At 45.0% G+C, this 15,923-nt stretch overlaps 1 protein-coding gene across 5 annotated transcripts in view; it reads right to left on the minus strand.

Moving 5' to 3' along the window:
* The window catches only part of dpp6a (dipeptidyl-peptidase 6a), a 1,528,415-nt gene that overhangs the window by 258,040 nt on the left and 1,254,452 nt on the right, over window positions 1-15,923 (minus strand). For all 5 annotated transcript variants that reach the window (XM_043690726.2, XM_043690729.2, XM_043690724.2 and 2 more), the window contains exon 7: window positions 13,708-13,789. In XM_043690726.2, coding sequence (XP_043546661.2) covers window positions 13,708-13,789 — 82 coding nt within the window. The remainder of the gene's footprint in view (window positions 1-13,707; window positions 13,790-15,923) is intronic.

The raw sequence follows: 15,923 nt of genomic DNA on the forward strand, positions 1-15,923 counted from the left end.
GAGGTGGGTGTTAACATCTGCAATTTGTCCAATTATGTCTGTTTCATATGATTATGTCAAGAGAACTGTGGGGAAGTAGGAACACTGACAGCTGTCATGAGATAACATTTGTCTAGAATAAACTGTAAATAAACAGCTCTCATAGAAAGTTCCATAGACTCAAGTTGCAGCCCTTTCAGAGATGTTATGGATCCCAGCTGAGATTATTACTGGGCAAGTAAGATCACAGACTGAAATCCGGTTTCACAGAATCCCTACAGTGTGGAAACAGGTGATTTGGCCCATCAGGTCCAGACTGACCCTCTGATCAGCAATTCACCCAGGCCCCATCACCCTCTAACCCATGGCTAATCCACCTGACCTGCATATCTTCAGACTGTGGCAGGAAACTGGAACGACTGGATGAAACCCACGTAGACATGGAGAGAATGTGCAAACTCCTCACAGGAGGTCACCCGAGGCGGGAATTGAACTTGGGTCCCTGGCTCTGAGAGACAGCAGTGCTAACCACTGAGCCACCGTGCCAGCCCAAACCTGGCTTGATTGAGCAAGTTTTGTTTTGGCTTTAACAAGCTGGTTTCTCACTGCAACATAAGCACACAATGTTGCAGACTTGATTTTAACGTTAAAACAGAAGTTAATCAAAAGCGATGAAGGTAAAATAGAATACCCCAAACTGTTTACATATAACACAAACTTAAAGACTTCTAAACACATAGTTAAATCACAATCCCAAAACCCTCCTTTACAGATTCTAAAATCACTCTGACAGATCTCAAAAACATCTGTTGCATAGCACTCACACCAGAGAATCACTGACCCTAATACCCTGATAAGCTTAACTTAACTGCAACTTTAACTCCCAGTCTAGAAAATTTGTTAGCCTTTTCCTGGAAATTTCCTACACTTTCATCTTCAAATAACCTATTCTTGATATTATAAAAACAATTCCTGATGAAGGGCTTTTGGCCGGAACATCAATTTTCCTGCTCCTCGGATGTTGCCTGACCTGCTGTGCTTTTCCAGCACCACACTCTCGACTCTAATCTCCAGCATCTGCAGTCCTTGCTTTCACCTAAAAACAATTTCTGTCTGAGATCATCATTAAACCCCTTACTCTAAGCTGATCTAGTTTTAACAAATGTAACTAACTGTCTTCCTTTTCAGGATGTTTTACACATCCTTATTCATCTGAGCACTTCTGCAGAATTGTTCTGAAATGAAAATAAAACTGAAAAGCCTCTCTCTGTGAGGTGTGGGTGCTCCCCCCTAAGTTTAAAGAACTAATTCCAGAAATTTCAAACTGATGCCTTGGTTCGCAGTTGGTTACTTTACTTGGTCAGAAATACTTGCTAATCACAGTCAAAAAGTAGTGGTGCTGGAAAAGCACAGCCGGTCAGACAGCATCCGAGGAGCAGGAGAGTTGACATTTCGGGTGAGCTCTTCATCAGGGTTTCTTATGCTTGAAACGTCGACTCTCCAGCTCCTCAGATGTTGCCTGACCTGCTGTGCTTTTCCAGCACCACATTCTTGACTTTGATCTGCAGCATCTGCAGTCCTCACTTTCTCCTACTTGTTAATCACACACTAGTTCTGAAAGCTACCTCCCTCTTGCCTTTTTAAAGGGAGTCATGGCTAAAGAAACACCTACAAGTTAATCATCAAACTCACCCAGAAAAAACCATATGTTACTCAAGTAAAAGTTTAAACTTTAACTTAATTAGATTCAAAATATAAAGTTGCTATTGTCCCAGAGGGTTGCTTTCTCCTTAGAGAAACATGACTGGTGGTGAGTCTAACCTGGGGTTACCACATCTCAAGTCAGGGGTGAGGTTGAGAAGGTGGGATCTTCATGTTAATCTCAGCCTGGTCTGGGAAGTGAACCAGTGCTGTCATGGTATCAGTCTGCATCTGAAACCAGCCGCCCAGCCAACTCAACTAAAACATGCATGAAAAACACACCCGACATCACAGAGACTAAATAGAGTTTGCCCACCTACACACAGTAAAACACCACAAAGCCCTCTCTGGATGCTCAGATGGATGTGACAGATTCTATGGCAATACTTGGAAGAACAGGAGTTATCCAGCCAATACCTATTGCTCAATTGCTATCACTAAAACAAATGATCTGATCATTATCACAACACAGTCTGTAGATACAGGATGACTGCCTCATTTCCTGCATTCTATCAGGGACTATACCACGAAAAGATATTTATATGCAGATGTAAATGTAAAAAAATGTAATGTAAGATGTATGGAACTTATGGATTTTTGAGGTGACCTCCAGTTTGTCATCATTTCGGCCTTCCGCTCGATTGAGCTCCCTCTTCCCCCTCAGGCCTTGTGTTCCTCCTACTCCTGAGGGTAATTAAAATTCTACACTTATTCTCATGCAGTACTGGTACGTGGGCGACTGAGTGCACCAAAACAGCGCGCAATATTTACACGATTGTGTTAAGGCATGCACCTCCATTGGAAATGAAACCCTTTGGGTACACAGAAGGAATACTCCTAACAGGCTGCCACTAAGTTGTAGAAATTTGTTGAAAAAAAAGAGTTCACTCAATATGCATCAGAGGTATGAGCTGAAGCAATGTTAGTGCAACAGGCTGGTAGATTGCCTTGTACTGACTCCACTGTCACACAGGAAAATACACTTGATAAATTGTCATGACAACCTCAGGCAGTGGAAGAATTACTCTTCAGAATGAGAATTCAGGCCATAATTCAGAAACAGTCTATACATTTTGACTGCAAGAATGGGATTTTCATTAGATAGAAGCTATTCTTACTGTTCCGAGCTGTTTGTTTTTTACTTTATGTGCTTAGATCAGAGACACAAACAGATGACTGAAAACTGCCTATCTCTGTACTTCAATTAGTGTTGTCCTTCACAAAATCTGCTTGGTCCGTTTGCACCTTTGAACTTTGGAATAGCAGTGGCACGAGCCACAATTCTATTTAATTCTCCTCAGACAGGGGAATATACCATCTCTATTACAGAGGTGAGAATAGGACTCACTGAGTAGCTACACACTGATTAAACTAATACCAGTAATGAACTAGTTTTGAGCAAATATGTTCAACTCTGGGTAGCAGAGGAAGACTACCAGATTGAATCAATGGCTGGCTTTCTCTCCTGATTTTCATTTCAGTTTGCATCAGTGACAATGATAATTGGGGACAGACATATAACAGGTAACTGATCGTGTATTGCCTGTTTGTCACATTAGAAATGTTGGAGGCCATTTGACCCCTCAAGTCTGTATTCATGCTAACCCTGGCTGGTGTGGGAATTGAACACATGCTGTTGGCATCAGTCTGTGACACAAAGCAGCCCTCCAGCCAACTGAGCTAAAACATACATGAGAAACACACCTTACATCACAGGGACTAAATAGAGTTAGACCACACATACATGCACATAGCTCCCTCTGTACGCTCAGATAAATATGAAAGATTCCATGGCACTCTTTTGAATCCTCAAAGTCATCTATCCAACATATTCATAGGGACAGAGAAACCTGGTCCCCAAAGGCCTGAGGTGCATCAACACCCTGAGCAATTTAGGTGCTTCTGTAATTTTCACCTTTTATAACATGCCATTAACTGACTACATTTTTGAAGCAATGCCCCATCAGAGTTTGTAGCTGCTGTTTAACCTGATTTAGTATTTTCCTTTCAGGCCATTCAGCCCTTCGGGTCTGCTCCGTCTGGCTGACCCTGTATCTCAATGTCGTGTTCCCTCCTCCCTTCATCCCTGCACCGTCTGACAACATGCTGTTGTGTGCCTGACTGATCAATCCATGCTTCAGGGGAGTCCACAAATATTGCTCCATGGTCTGACTGGTGCTAATTTTACAAAAGTCTGCTTCAATATCTCCGAGCAGCTGCATGTTTTGGTCATCTAAGGTTGTATGTAAATGCAACCTTTCCAAGAGATCTCGAGAGCAACCACTTAGCACATCTTCCACTGTTTAACCAAAATAAACTTGCAGGAACTTAATATAGGTTTTACATTTGCTAAAGACACACATGCCATTGCTTGCCTTGTTGACAATGATCCCTAATTTAGCTGTAATTGTTGCTCTATTTTAAATATCTAATTACTGCAATTCGTGATGTGAAATCCCAAACCTCCTGGACGGGTAAAAATGTAATAAGCACCATTCATTCCGTTTCTGCTAACTGCAAAATCCAAACCAAAGCCACCCAAGGTCTGAAGTCCTTGCAATTTAACCAAGTCTATCTTAGTAGGTCTATCTTGCACAGCAAGCAACTGAAGACAAGGGCAAATGAAAATACTGGGAAAACTCAGCAGGCCAGGGGCTCCATCCATGTAGGGTAACAGAGTCAACGTTTTCAAACCCTTCCAACGAACAGGTCATCAACCCGAAACATTAACTCTGCTTTGTTCTCCATGCATCCTGTCAGATCCGCTGAGTTTTTCCAGCAATTTCGCTATTATTTCCAGTGCTTGCAGTATTTTGAATTTTGGATGCCAGCGATGGTGATGTCTCCTGACTCTGATCACCTGCTGGAATTGTTGATTTCCTGCTCCCCTTTTTGATTTTATTCCCTCCTTCTCCTGCCCCTGTTGCAGATGCATTCTGGCAGCTTCTTGTGCAATCATTAATGTTGAGCTTATGAAATGTAAATTGGATAAACAATGTCCTGCTGATATCTGCTTATGTTCAATAGGACGACTCCCCCGGGGAATTTGGCATTCAGATATGCCGGAGTGCAGCTGCTTGAGTTGATATTTCAAAGCAGCTCCTTAGGACTTTTGTTTGGCAGCAAAATATTGTCGGCCATAATGCTCAGCTGTCTCATCCCTCTACGCACTGCAAAGTGAGATTCCTCGCAGCGTTTGCCCTTAAGGCTTTCTGCAAAACCTAAAGCTCCCAGTCACTCATTCACAACTCTGCTGTTCTTGAGGTTACTTCCAGCTGGTGTCATTTTTACTTGCCTGCTTTTATATTTGATGATATTCACTTATTTGCCTGTTAGCAGACATGGACTGAGATTATGTCACATTGTCATGTGTCAACTGTGAGATCAGAGGTGACAGCTCCGGAATAATGCCCTGAGTTGGACACGAAATGTAAGCAGGCAGAAGAATGGCAGGAAGCCATTAATGTGGAAGATTTCAAAGGATTGCCATCGCTCGCAAAATCAGATGCCATGAGTGTCTCATAATGTTTTATGATGATTGGCAGAAGTTCCAGGTGCAGATGCAAAGACTATTTTAATGCAGGTTGTGTTGTTGATCTGGGGCTGCCCAACAGGACAATAGGAGCATATGCCATATCACCTTGCAAAAGAGAATGTGATACATTATATTGGATTATAGAGTACTTACAGCACAAAAATGGCCTATTTCGTCCAATAGATCAAACTCTTTCTGACCCCTCCATTTAAATCTATCTGTAGCTTCCTTTTATGCTGCCCACCTCATCTCTTTATAGGAGTGAGCACCATATTCTAACCAGTCTTTATTGGTCAGTGCATTGAGTACAGGGGTTAGGAGGTCATGTTATGGCTGTACAGGACATTGGTTAGGCTACTTTTGAAATAATGCATTCAATTCTGGTCTCCCTGCTATTGGAAAGATGTTGTGAAACTTGAAAGTGTTCAGAAAGGTTTTACAAGGATGTTGCCAGGGTTGGAATGTTTGAGCTACAGGGAGAGGTTGAACAGGCTAGGGCTGTTTTCCCTGCAGCCTCGGGGGCTGAGGGGTGACCTTATCGAGGTTTTTAAAATCGTGAGGGGAATGGATAGGGTGTGTAGTCAAGGTCTTTTGCTCAGGATAGGGGAGTCCAAAACTAGAGGGCACAGGTTGAAGGTGAAAGGGAAAAGATTTAAAAGGGATCCAAGGGGCAACTTTTTCACGTGGAGGGTAGTGCGTGTATGGAATGAGCTGCCAGAGGATGTGGTGGAGGCTGGTACAATTACAACAATTTAAAAGGGATGGATCGAGGTGGGTACATAAATAGGAAGGGTGACCAAATTTGGTAAGCATTCTCACCTCCTTTTTCTTATTTTTGAAACTCCATGGTTTGCTTCTGTCCAGGCTGCCATTGAGAACTTTACCTGAATTCCTGGGCTCTCTCTGAAAGCAGAGGCTGTACTGCACCATCTCACATATGCCACTAGATGGAGCTTGGTCAACTAAAACTTCATCAGGTGAGTTTAACATTTACCATTATTATTTATCATTTATTTCACATTTATTTTTATCAGTTTAATACTTATCTATTGTAGTTACATTAGGGTCTTTATACTGCGGTGGTAGTGTTCCAGAAGGACTGGGTTTAATTCCCACCTACTCCAGAGGTGTGTAATACATCTCTGAACTCGTTGATTTGAAAATAGGATTATATTTAAAGAGGTATTTCTCTCACTCTTTAGCATTCATTTTTAAGTAAATGCCATTTTATTTAAGATTGTAAAATCATTTGGTCTTTTTTTATATGCATGTCTTTTTTTATGGCCATAACAGAGACATGGGTTTCTCAGGGACAGGAATGGTTGCTGGATGTTCCAGGGTTTAGAGCATTTAAAAAGAATAGGGAGGGGAGATAAAGAGGAGGGGGTGTAGCACTGCTAATCAGAGAGGGTATCACAGCTACAGAAGCTTCCATGGTCGTGGAAGATCTGCCTACCGAGTCAGTATGGGTGGAAATTAGGAACAGTAAGGGAGCAGTCACCTCTTTAGGGGTTTACTACAGGCCCCCCAATAGCAGCAGGGAGATGGAAGAAAGCATAGCTCGGCAGATTTTGGAAAAGTGTGGACGTAGTAGGGTTGTTGTAATGGGTGACTTTAACTTTCCCAATATTGATTGGAACCCCCTTCGAGCTGAAGATTTGAATGGAGCTGTTTTTGTAAGGTATGTTCAGGAGGGTTTCCTAACTCAGTATGTTGACAGGCCGACGAGGGGAGAGGCCATTCTAGACTTGGTGCTCGGCAATGAGCCGGGGGAGGTATCAGATCTTGTGGTGGGAGAGCATTTTGGTGATAGTGACCACAACTGCCTCACATTCTACATAGCTATGGAGAAGGAGAGGATCAGGCAAAATGGGAGGATATTTAATTGGGGAAGAGGAAACTATGATGCGATTAGACATGAGTTAGGAAGCATGGATTGGGAGCAATTATTCCATGCTAAAGGCACTATAGACATGTGGAGACTGTTTAAGGAACAGTTGTTGCAAGTGATGAATAAATATGTCCTTCTGAGACAGGCAAGAAGTGGTAAGATAAAGGAACCTTGGATGACGAGAGCGGTGGAGCTTCTCGTCAAAAGGAAGAAGGTAGTTTACATAAGGTGGAGGAAGCTAGGGTCACGCTCAGCTCTACAGGATTACAGGCAGGCGAGGAAGGAGCTTAAAAATGGTCTGAGGAGAGCCAGGAGGGGACACGAGAAAGGCTTGGCAGAACGGATTAGGGAGAACACAAAGGCATTTTACACTTATGTGAGGAATAAGAGATTGGTCAAAGAAAGAGTAGGCCCGATCAGGGATAGCAGAGGGAATTTGTATGTGGAGTCTGAGGAGGTAGGGGAAGCCCTAAATGAGTTTTTTGCTTCTGTCTTTACGAAAGAAATGAACTTTGTAGTGAATGAAACCTTTGAAGAGCAGGTGTGCATGCTGAAATGGATAGAGATAGAGGAAGCTGATGTGCTGAAAATTTTGTCAAACATTAAGATTGACAAGTCGCCAGGCACGGACCAGATTTGTCCTCGGCTGCTTTGGGAAACGAGAAATGCAATTGCTTCGCCACTTGCGAAGATCTTTTCATCCTCGCTCTCCACTGGAGTCGTACCTGAGGACTGGAGAGAGGCAAATGTAATTCCTCTGTTCAAGAAAGGAAAGAGGGAAATCCCTGGCAATTACAGACCAGTCAGTCTCACGTCTGTCGTCTGCAAGGTCTTAGAAAGGATTCTGAGGGATAGGATTTATGACCATCTGGAAGAGCATGGCTTGATTAAATGCAGTCAACACGGCTTTGTGAGGGGCAGGTCATGCCTCACAAACCTTATCGATTTCTTTGAGGATGTGACTAGAAAAGTTGATGAGAGTCGAGCTGTGGATGTGGTGTATTTGGACTTCAGCAAGGCATTTGATAAGGTTCCCCATGGTAGGCTCATTCAGAAGGTCAGGAGGAATGGGATTCAGGGGAACATAGCTGTCTGGATACAGAATTAGCTGGCCAACAGAAGACAGCGAGTGGTAGTAGAAGGAAAATATTCTGCCTGGAAGTCTGTGGTGAGTGGTGTTCCACAGAGATCTGTCCTTGGGCCTCTATTGTTTGTAATTTTTATCAATGACTTGGATGAGGGGATTGAAGGATGGGTCAGCAGGTTTGCAGATGACACAAAGGTTGGAGGTGTCGTTGACAGTATAGAGTGCTGTTGTAGGCTGCAGCGGGACATTGACAGGATGCAGAGATGGGCTGAGAGGTGGCAGATGGTGTTCAACCTGGATAAATGCGAGGTGAATGCGATGAAGGGCTTTTGCCCGAAACGTCGATTTTGCCTGTCCTCGGATGCTGCCTGAATTGCTGTGCTCTTCCAGCACCACTGATCCAGAATCTGGTTTCCAGCATCTGCAGTCATTGTTTTTACCTAAATGCGAGGTGATGCATTTTGGAAGGTCGAATTTGAAAGCTGAGTACAGGATTAAGGATAGGATTCTTGGCAGTGTGGAGGAACAGAGGGATCTTGGCGTGCAGGTACATAGATCCCTTAAAATGGCCACCCAAGTGGACAGGGTTGTTAAGAAAGCATATGGTGTTTTGGCTTTCATTAACAGGAGTATTGAGTTTAAGAGTCGTGAGATCTTGTTGCAGCTCTATAAAACTTTGGTTAGACCGCACTTGGAATACTGCGTCCAGTTCTGGTCGCCCTATTATAAGAAAGATGTGGATGCTTTAGAGCGGGTTCAGAGGAGGTTTACCAGGATGCTGCCTGGACTGGAGGGCTTATCTTATAAGGAAAGGTTGACTGAGCTCAGACTTTTTTCATTGGAGAAAAGGAGGAGAAGAGGGGACCTGATTGAGGTATACAAGGTAATGAGAGGCATAGATAGAGTTGATAGGCAGAGACTATTTCCCAGGGCAGAAATGACTAACACGAAGGGTCATAGTTTTAAGCTGGTTGGAGGAAAGTATAGAGGGGATGTCAGAGGCGGGTTCTTTACACAGAGAGTTGTGAGAGCATGGAATGCGTTGCCAGCAGCAGTTGTGGAGGCAGGGTCATTGGGGACATTTAAGAGACTCCTCGACATGCATATGGTCACAGAAATTTGAGGGTGCATACATGAGGATCAGTGGTCGGCACAACATCGTGGGCTGAAGGGCCTGTTCTGTGCTGTACTGTTCTATGTCTATGTTCTAGGATATGGGTGGTACTGCCTAGGCCAGAATTTTTTGTCCATCCCTAAATGCCCAAAGGAGTTAAGAGGCAACCACATTGCTGTGGGTCTGGAGTCACATGTAAGCCAGACCAGATAAGGATGGCTTAATTCCCCAAAGAGTATTAAGTGAATAAGATGGATTTTTCCAACAATGATGTTCAGAACAACACAGGAGGCCGAAGAGTCCGTTCCTGTACTGTTTTAATTGACAACAGATTCCATGACAGGATTCAAACCCTGGTCCCCAGAATATTACCTGGGTCTCTGAATTGATAGTTCAGTGATCATACCACCAGTCAATTGCTTCCCTCCCACATTAAACTGTTATCCATATTTTTCCGTGATCACCCTCCAGTAATGTCGTGAAAGGACACTGGTTGGTCTAGATACAATTTAACAGTCAATGGCTAAGGCTTGTACTCTGCAGGCGCTGAGTATTTTTGTTCCAAAGTGAGACCAGGGTCCTACCCATGACTGTTTAGACAATTCTATGGTACTCCCTTGCCATTGTGAAAGAGGACAGTAGAGAGAGAAAAAGATGTGCCATCTACTATCTCTTTAAAGGGTGGTGCTCATTAACATTGCCTACTGTAAATGTACAATAACCATTATTTTCTGTTAGGTAACAGTAAATGAACTTGAAACAAAACACTAAATTGCTTCCAGTAATCAAGATTAATTATTCCATGTTATTTATGATGTGTTACACTGCGGCTGTGATGATTGGTTTGTCATCCTGCGTCTGGTATTTCACTCTCACATGCTCACACAGACCCTCTCTCAGACACATGCTCTCTCTCTCTCACAGGCACACAGTGTCTCACAGGCATGTCCTCTGTCACACTCACGCACACATACACACTGTATCAAGCGTGCGCACACACACACACACAATTCTGCCCCCTTAATGTACCTTGGACTCCAGCAGCCACTATATCATTTTAATGTTACAGCAAGGACACTGTGCGCTCAGGGACATACACCCTCCCAGCTCTTGGACTGCACCAGGCTGCATTGCTGGTCTCTTCGCTTGTTCGTAAAGTGCTTCCTTACTCTGATCCTACCCGGACATTCCCAGCCTTGCAATGTCTTTCTTTTTGTGCTTTGCTCCCTCAGCCAGAGATACTGGGCTCCTGCTCCTCGGATGCTGCCTGACCGGCTGTGCTTTCCCAGCACCCCACTCTTCGATTCTGATCTGCAGTGCTCACTTTCTCCCTCATGTTACCTCTGTCTTGCCTTGCTGTTTAGCACAGGCACAAATCCAGGAGGCGTGTCCTGATTGTCAGCAGAGGCCTCAGTCAAGTCAAAGGGGATAGTCCGGTCAGGGGGTGCCAACTCAGTAAGTCAAGGTCAGCCTCCGGTTCCAGTCGGGGGGGTTCAGACACCGTCAGTCAGGCCAGTCAGAGTCAGGACATTCTCCACATTCGGAGTGAGGAGTCAAATGCCAGGCAGACCATCACCCAACCCTGACAGGGGCTATCTTCCTCCTGGTATGAGAAAGGGGCTGCTATGAATGGTTGTGAAGGTAGGTGGCACAGCTGTTACTGTTGGAGACCCAGGAGAGTGAGGGCATGCACATTGGGCAGGCAAGGTGTTGCAGGGCGTTTAGAGCATGAGCATTGATGGGAGGTGGGTATAGTCACAGAGATGGAGTAAGTGTGAGGTGTCAGAGAGGAGAACATAGAACACAGAACAGAGAACAGTACAGGCCCTTCAGCCCTCAATGTTGTGCTGGCCTTTTATCCTGCTCTAAGATCAGACCAATCTCCATAACCTTCCTTGTACTAACTTCCATATACCTCTCCAAGAGTTGCTTAAATGTCCCTAGTGTATCTGACTCTACTACCACGGCTGGCAGTGCACCCACTAGTTTCTGAGTAAGGAACCTACCTCTGACATCTCTCCTAAACATTCCTTCAATCTCCTTAAAATTATCCCCCCACATGACAGACATTTCTGCAATGAACATGGACCCCAAGATCCCTTTATTCCTCCACACTGTTGAAAAATGTGGTGCTGGAAAAACACAGCAGGCCAGGCAGCATCCGAGGAGCAGGAGAATCGATGTTTCGGGCATAAGCCCTTCTTCCTCCACACTGCCAAGAATCCTGTCTTTAACCCAGTATTCTGCATTCAAATTCAACCTTCCAAAGTGAATGGCTTCACATTTTTCCAGGTTGAACTCCATCTGCCAATTATCAGCCCAGTCCTGTATCCTGTCAATGTCTCGATGCAACCTACAGCAGCCCTCCACACTATCCACAACTCCACCAACCTTTGTGCCATCAACAAACTTACTAACCTAGCGAGTCTGATTCAGGACATGGTTGAGGAGCTTCAGGGCAGAGGAGATGACCTGGGAGTTGCAGTGAGAGAGAGACTCACTGAGATTCTTGTAGAGAGAGGAGGAGAACTTCTTCAAGGTAGGCATCCTCGCAAGAGGATTCACAGTAGGGTTAAAAACAAGGGCTGCAGATGCTGGAAACCAGAGTCTAGGTTAGAGTGGTGCTGGAAAAGTACAGCAGGTCAGGCAGCATCCGAGGAGCAGGAAAATCGACCTGTCGGGTAAAAGCCCTTCCGGGTAACAGTGTTGGACGGGTTTTGGGGCAGGGGTGGGTGTGGTGTTGGACAAGGTTTTGGGAGAGTGGGCGGGGGGGCGGGGTTGGCGAGAGTTGGGGTTCGGGTGGGGGGTGGTGTTGGAGGGGTTTGGGGGTGAGCGGGGGCAGTGTTGGATGGGGTTGGGTGCCAGGTTGGGGGGGGGGCTGCTGGAGGGGTTTGGGGGTGAGCGGGGGCAGTGTTGGATGGGGTTGGGGGCCAGGTGGAGGGGGTGCTGGAGGGGTTTGGGGGTGAGCGGGGGCAGTGTTGGATGAGGTTGGGGGGCAGGTGGGGGGTGGTGTTGGAGGGGCGGGTTGGGGGCGGAAGGGGTTGGGAGGTGGGGGCGGGGGCTTGCGTACTGTGTGCTGCTGCTTAGTCTCCTGAACAGGGAGCAGATTTAATAAAAAACTCCCAGAGGAAAGGCATTGAATCGATTAACCGAATAATCAATTATCCGAGCGAAATAGTGCCCACCCATCTCGTTCGGACAATCGAGGTTCCTTTGTATCTGAATTAGGAATGATGCAGTATCTATAAAGTGTTCAAAACATTTTATGATTGACTGAATAGGATGAATAGTCAAGGTCTATTCCCCAGGTTAGGGGAGTCCAGAACTAGAGGGCATAGGTTTAGGGTGAGAGGAGAAAGATATAAAAGGGACCTCAGGGGCCAACATTTTCTCACAGAGGGTGGTGAGTGTATGGAATGAGCTGCCAGAGGAAGTGACGCAGGCATCAAGATGGGTATATGAATAGGAAGGGTTGAGAAGGATATGGGCCAAGTGCTGGCAAATGGGACTAGATTAATTTTGGATATCTGGTCAGCATGGACAAGTTGGATGGAAGGGTTTAGATTAGATTATTTACAGTGTGGAAACAGGCCCTTCGGTCCAACAAGTCCACACTGACCCACTAAACCGCAACCGACCCATACCCATTCCCCGACATTTGCCCCATCACTTAACAGTACAGGCAATTCAGCATGGCCAATTCACCTAACCTGCACATTTTTGTACAGTGGGAGGAAACCCACGCAGACACAGGGAGAATGTGCACACTCCACACAGTCAGTCGCATGAGGCGGGAATTGAACCCGGGTCTCTGGCGCTGTGAGGCAGCAGTGCTAACCACTGCGCCGCCCACCATCCGTTTCTGTGCTGTACGTCTCTATGACTGTGTATAATCACCTTAAACACTGATGCTAATAACGTTGGCCATCACCCAAAAATGGCGGAAAGATCGAACCTGCACTGTCTGCCTGTGAGTTAACTGGAGACTGGATTGAAAAGCCAAGCCACACAGTATTGCATTTGGCTGATAACAGAGGAGCAATGTTCATACATAGGGATTCAGTCAAATGTCAGAAATGAATTAATGTTGGCCAATACAAAAGTAGAGTGAGAGGGCACGAACTACATTTTCAATCATGGAAGCAGCTACAATGCTTTGGACATTCAGTGCCCTTTGCAGTTATCACACTCTACACTTTTAACCTGAAACTCTTCTCCAAATGTCAAACTGAACATTACAAACCTGGATAGGAAGAAAATCTAAATTCATTTGATGATGGAACTATCAATTTCCCCGAACATTTTAAAACTTCACTTTGACTCAGAGTTGTTGGTAGAGCCCTGGGAGATGCTAAGGAAACACAAATAGCTCTGCACGAATGAGTAAAACATGTTCTCACCAGCTGTTGGCCTTTGACTCCCCAGCCTGCATACAGCAGTTCCGCATCCCTAACCTCGGGTGGATTCAAGGTAAGGTGCTCCCTGTATCAGAAGGAAATAGCAAGGTAAAAAAAAATGGTCAGATTCTGATTACTCGAGTATTTTATAAGGCCCACGAGAGCAAAGTGCTGCAGATACTGAAAATCTGAAACAAACACAGAATGCTGGAGCAACTCAGCAGAGGTATGGCCGAGTCTGTGGAGCGAGAAATAAATTTAACGTTTCAACTCTTCTTCAGAACTGGCAGCAAACATTATTCACTCACCCCTCTAGAGACAATCCAGGAATACTCAGAAGCAAGCATTTTCAAATCTCCAATTACAGAGGCTGTCATTGAGTGAAGCAGAAATTGACAAAGGTTTTGATCTACATTTATTTTCCTTCAGACTCCTGTTTCTTATGATTTGTCTAAATGAGCCTGGAAAAAATTAGTACGTCAGACTTTAATACCACTGTACAGGGAACACAAACTCTGCTTTGAATGTTAATCCCCCCGAATGTTTAAAACAGTGACAATATCTGTTAATGCCATAGGCAGGGAATGGATGGTTATAATGGTTAGCCAGTACCTCCCGACCTGGCGTGGTGACTTCTGGCCTGGTGCAGTGACCCCCAGCATGGGGTGGTGACCTCTCAGCCTCCCACAATGGCCTCCTGGTGTGGTTTGTTGCCAGCATGGTGTAGAGCCAGGGCCCCATGCAGAGTGGAAGCTAGGTGCCAGCGTGGTCTGTTGTACTGAACTTTATTTCTATAATGCTGGATATTTTATCGTAGTATTGTCTAAGATCTTGTAACTAAAGAAGCTGTGCCTAGTACTTTTGTATCTACGTCAGTGCTGTAATTGGCGACATATAGACTCTCATTGAAAATATATGACAAGAAAGGTTAATATTCTAATTCTAATGTCAGATTCAGGATATCCAAGAGTCCCTTATTCATTTAACAGTGAAATAGTACAGATGCTGGAAATCTGAAACAAACATGAAGATCTACCTAACCAGACTCAAAACATTAACTTTGTTTCTCTCTGCACGGATGCAGCCAGGTTTGCTGAGTTTCTCCAGTATTCTCTGTGTTTATCTCTTATTCAATACTTGACTGGTAATCATGGCATTCAAAGTGTCCTTGGGGACTGCAGCTTCCTAACAAGGAGAGGATAAAGCAGGCTGGTATTTGAGAACAAGACAGAATTGGACCTTTGTTCCTTGATATTCAATGGCATTACCATCATCAAAGCTCCCACCATTGACATCCATTGACCAGGACGAGCCATATAAATACTGTGGCTACAACAGTAGGTCAAAGGTTAGGAATTCTGCAGCAAATTACTCACCTCCTGACTCCCAAAACGCTGCCCACCATCTGTGTAGGAATGTGATGGAATACTCTTCACTTGAGTAGATGGGTGCAGCTCCAACAACACTCAAGAAGTTTGTCACTATTCAGGATATAGCAGCCCGCTTGTTTGGCACCTCAGCCACAAATATTCACCTCCTCTACAACAATGCTGAGTACCAACTGTGTGTACCAACTGTGTGTACTATCTACAAGATGCGCTGCAGAAATCTACCAGGGCTTCTGAGACAGACCTTCTAAACTCATGACCATTACCAAGGAGAAGGGCAGCAGTGCTATGGGAACATTATCCCTTGCAAGTTCCCCTTGAAGACACTCACCATCCTGTCTTGGAAATTTATCCGCTGTCTCTTCACTGTGGCTGGGTGAAATACCTAGAATATCCTCCCTAAGGGCATTGTGGGTCTACCTACAGCACATGGACTGCAGCAGTTCAAGAAAGCAGCTCACTGCCACCTTGTCAAGGGAACCAGGGACCGGCAATAAATGCTGGCCCAGCCATGAATCTTAAGAAAAACTCCCCTCCAATCCTAGGCACGGGCGAGCCCACTTCAGTGAGAAGTGATGCTGAGCTCAGGACATTTCACAAATCTGTTGATGGATCCATTTCTCTGCGGTTCACTGTATATATTTCTTTACACTTCCATAAAGTGAGCTGTTGGTTGTCAACCATTCCTGATCCTGGGATGTCTGTAATTTAGGGACTAAATCAATCATTGGAGCTCAGCAATCTGGCTGTCGACTCCTCTTCCTCTCTCAGTGAGAGGCCAGGGTACTTGGGAGCTGGGCTGTGTTGGAGCAGTGAGCAGTGGAAGAGCCC

This window comes from Chiloscyllium plagiosum, unplaced genomic scaffold, assembly GCF_037043375.1.
Source record: "Chiloscyllium plagiosum isolate Xiang-an unplaced genomic scaffold, Cpla_swu_hap1 HiC_scaffold_5, whole genome shotgun sequence".
Taxonomy (NCBI): domain Eukaryota; kingdom Metazoa; phylum Chordata; class Chondrichthyes; order Orectolobiformes; family Hemiscylliidae; genus Chiloscyllium; species Chiloscyllium plagiosum.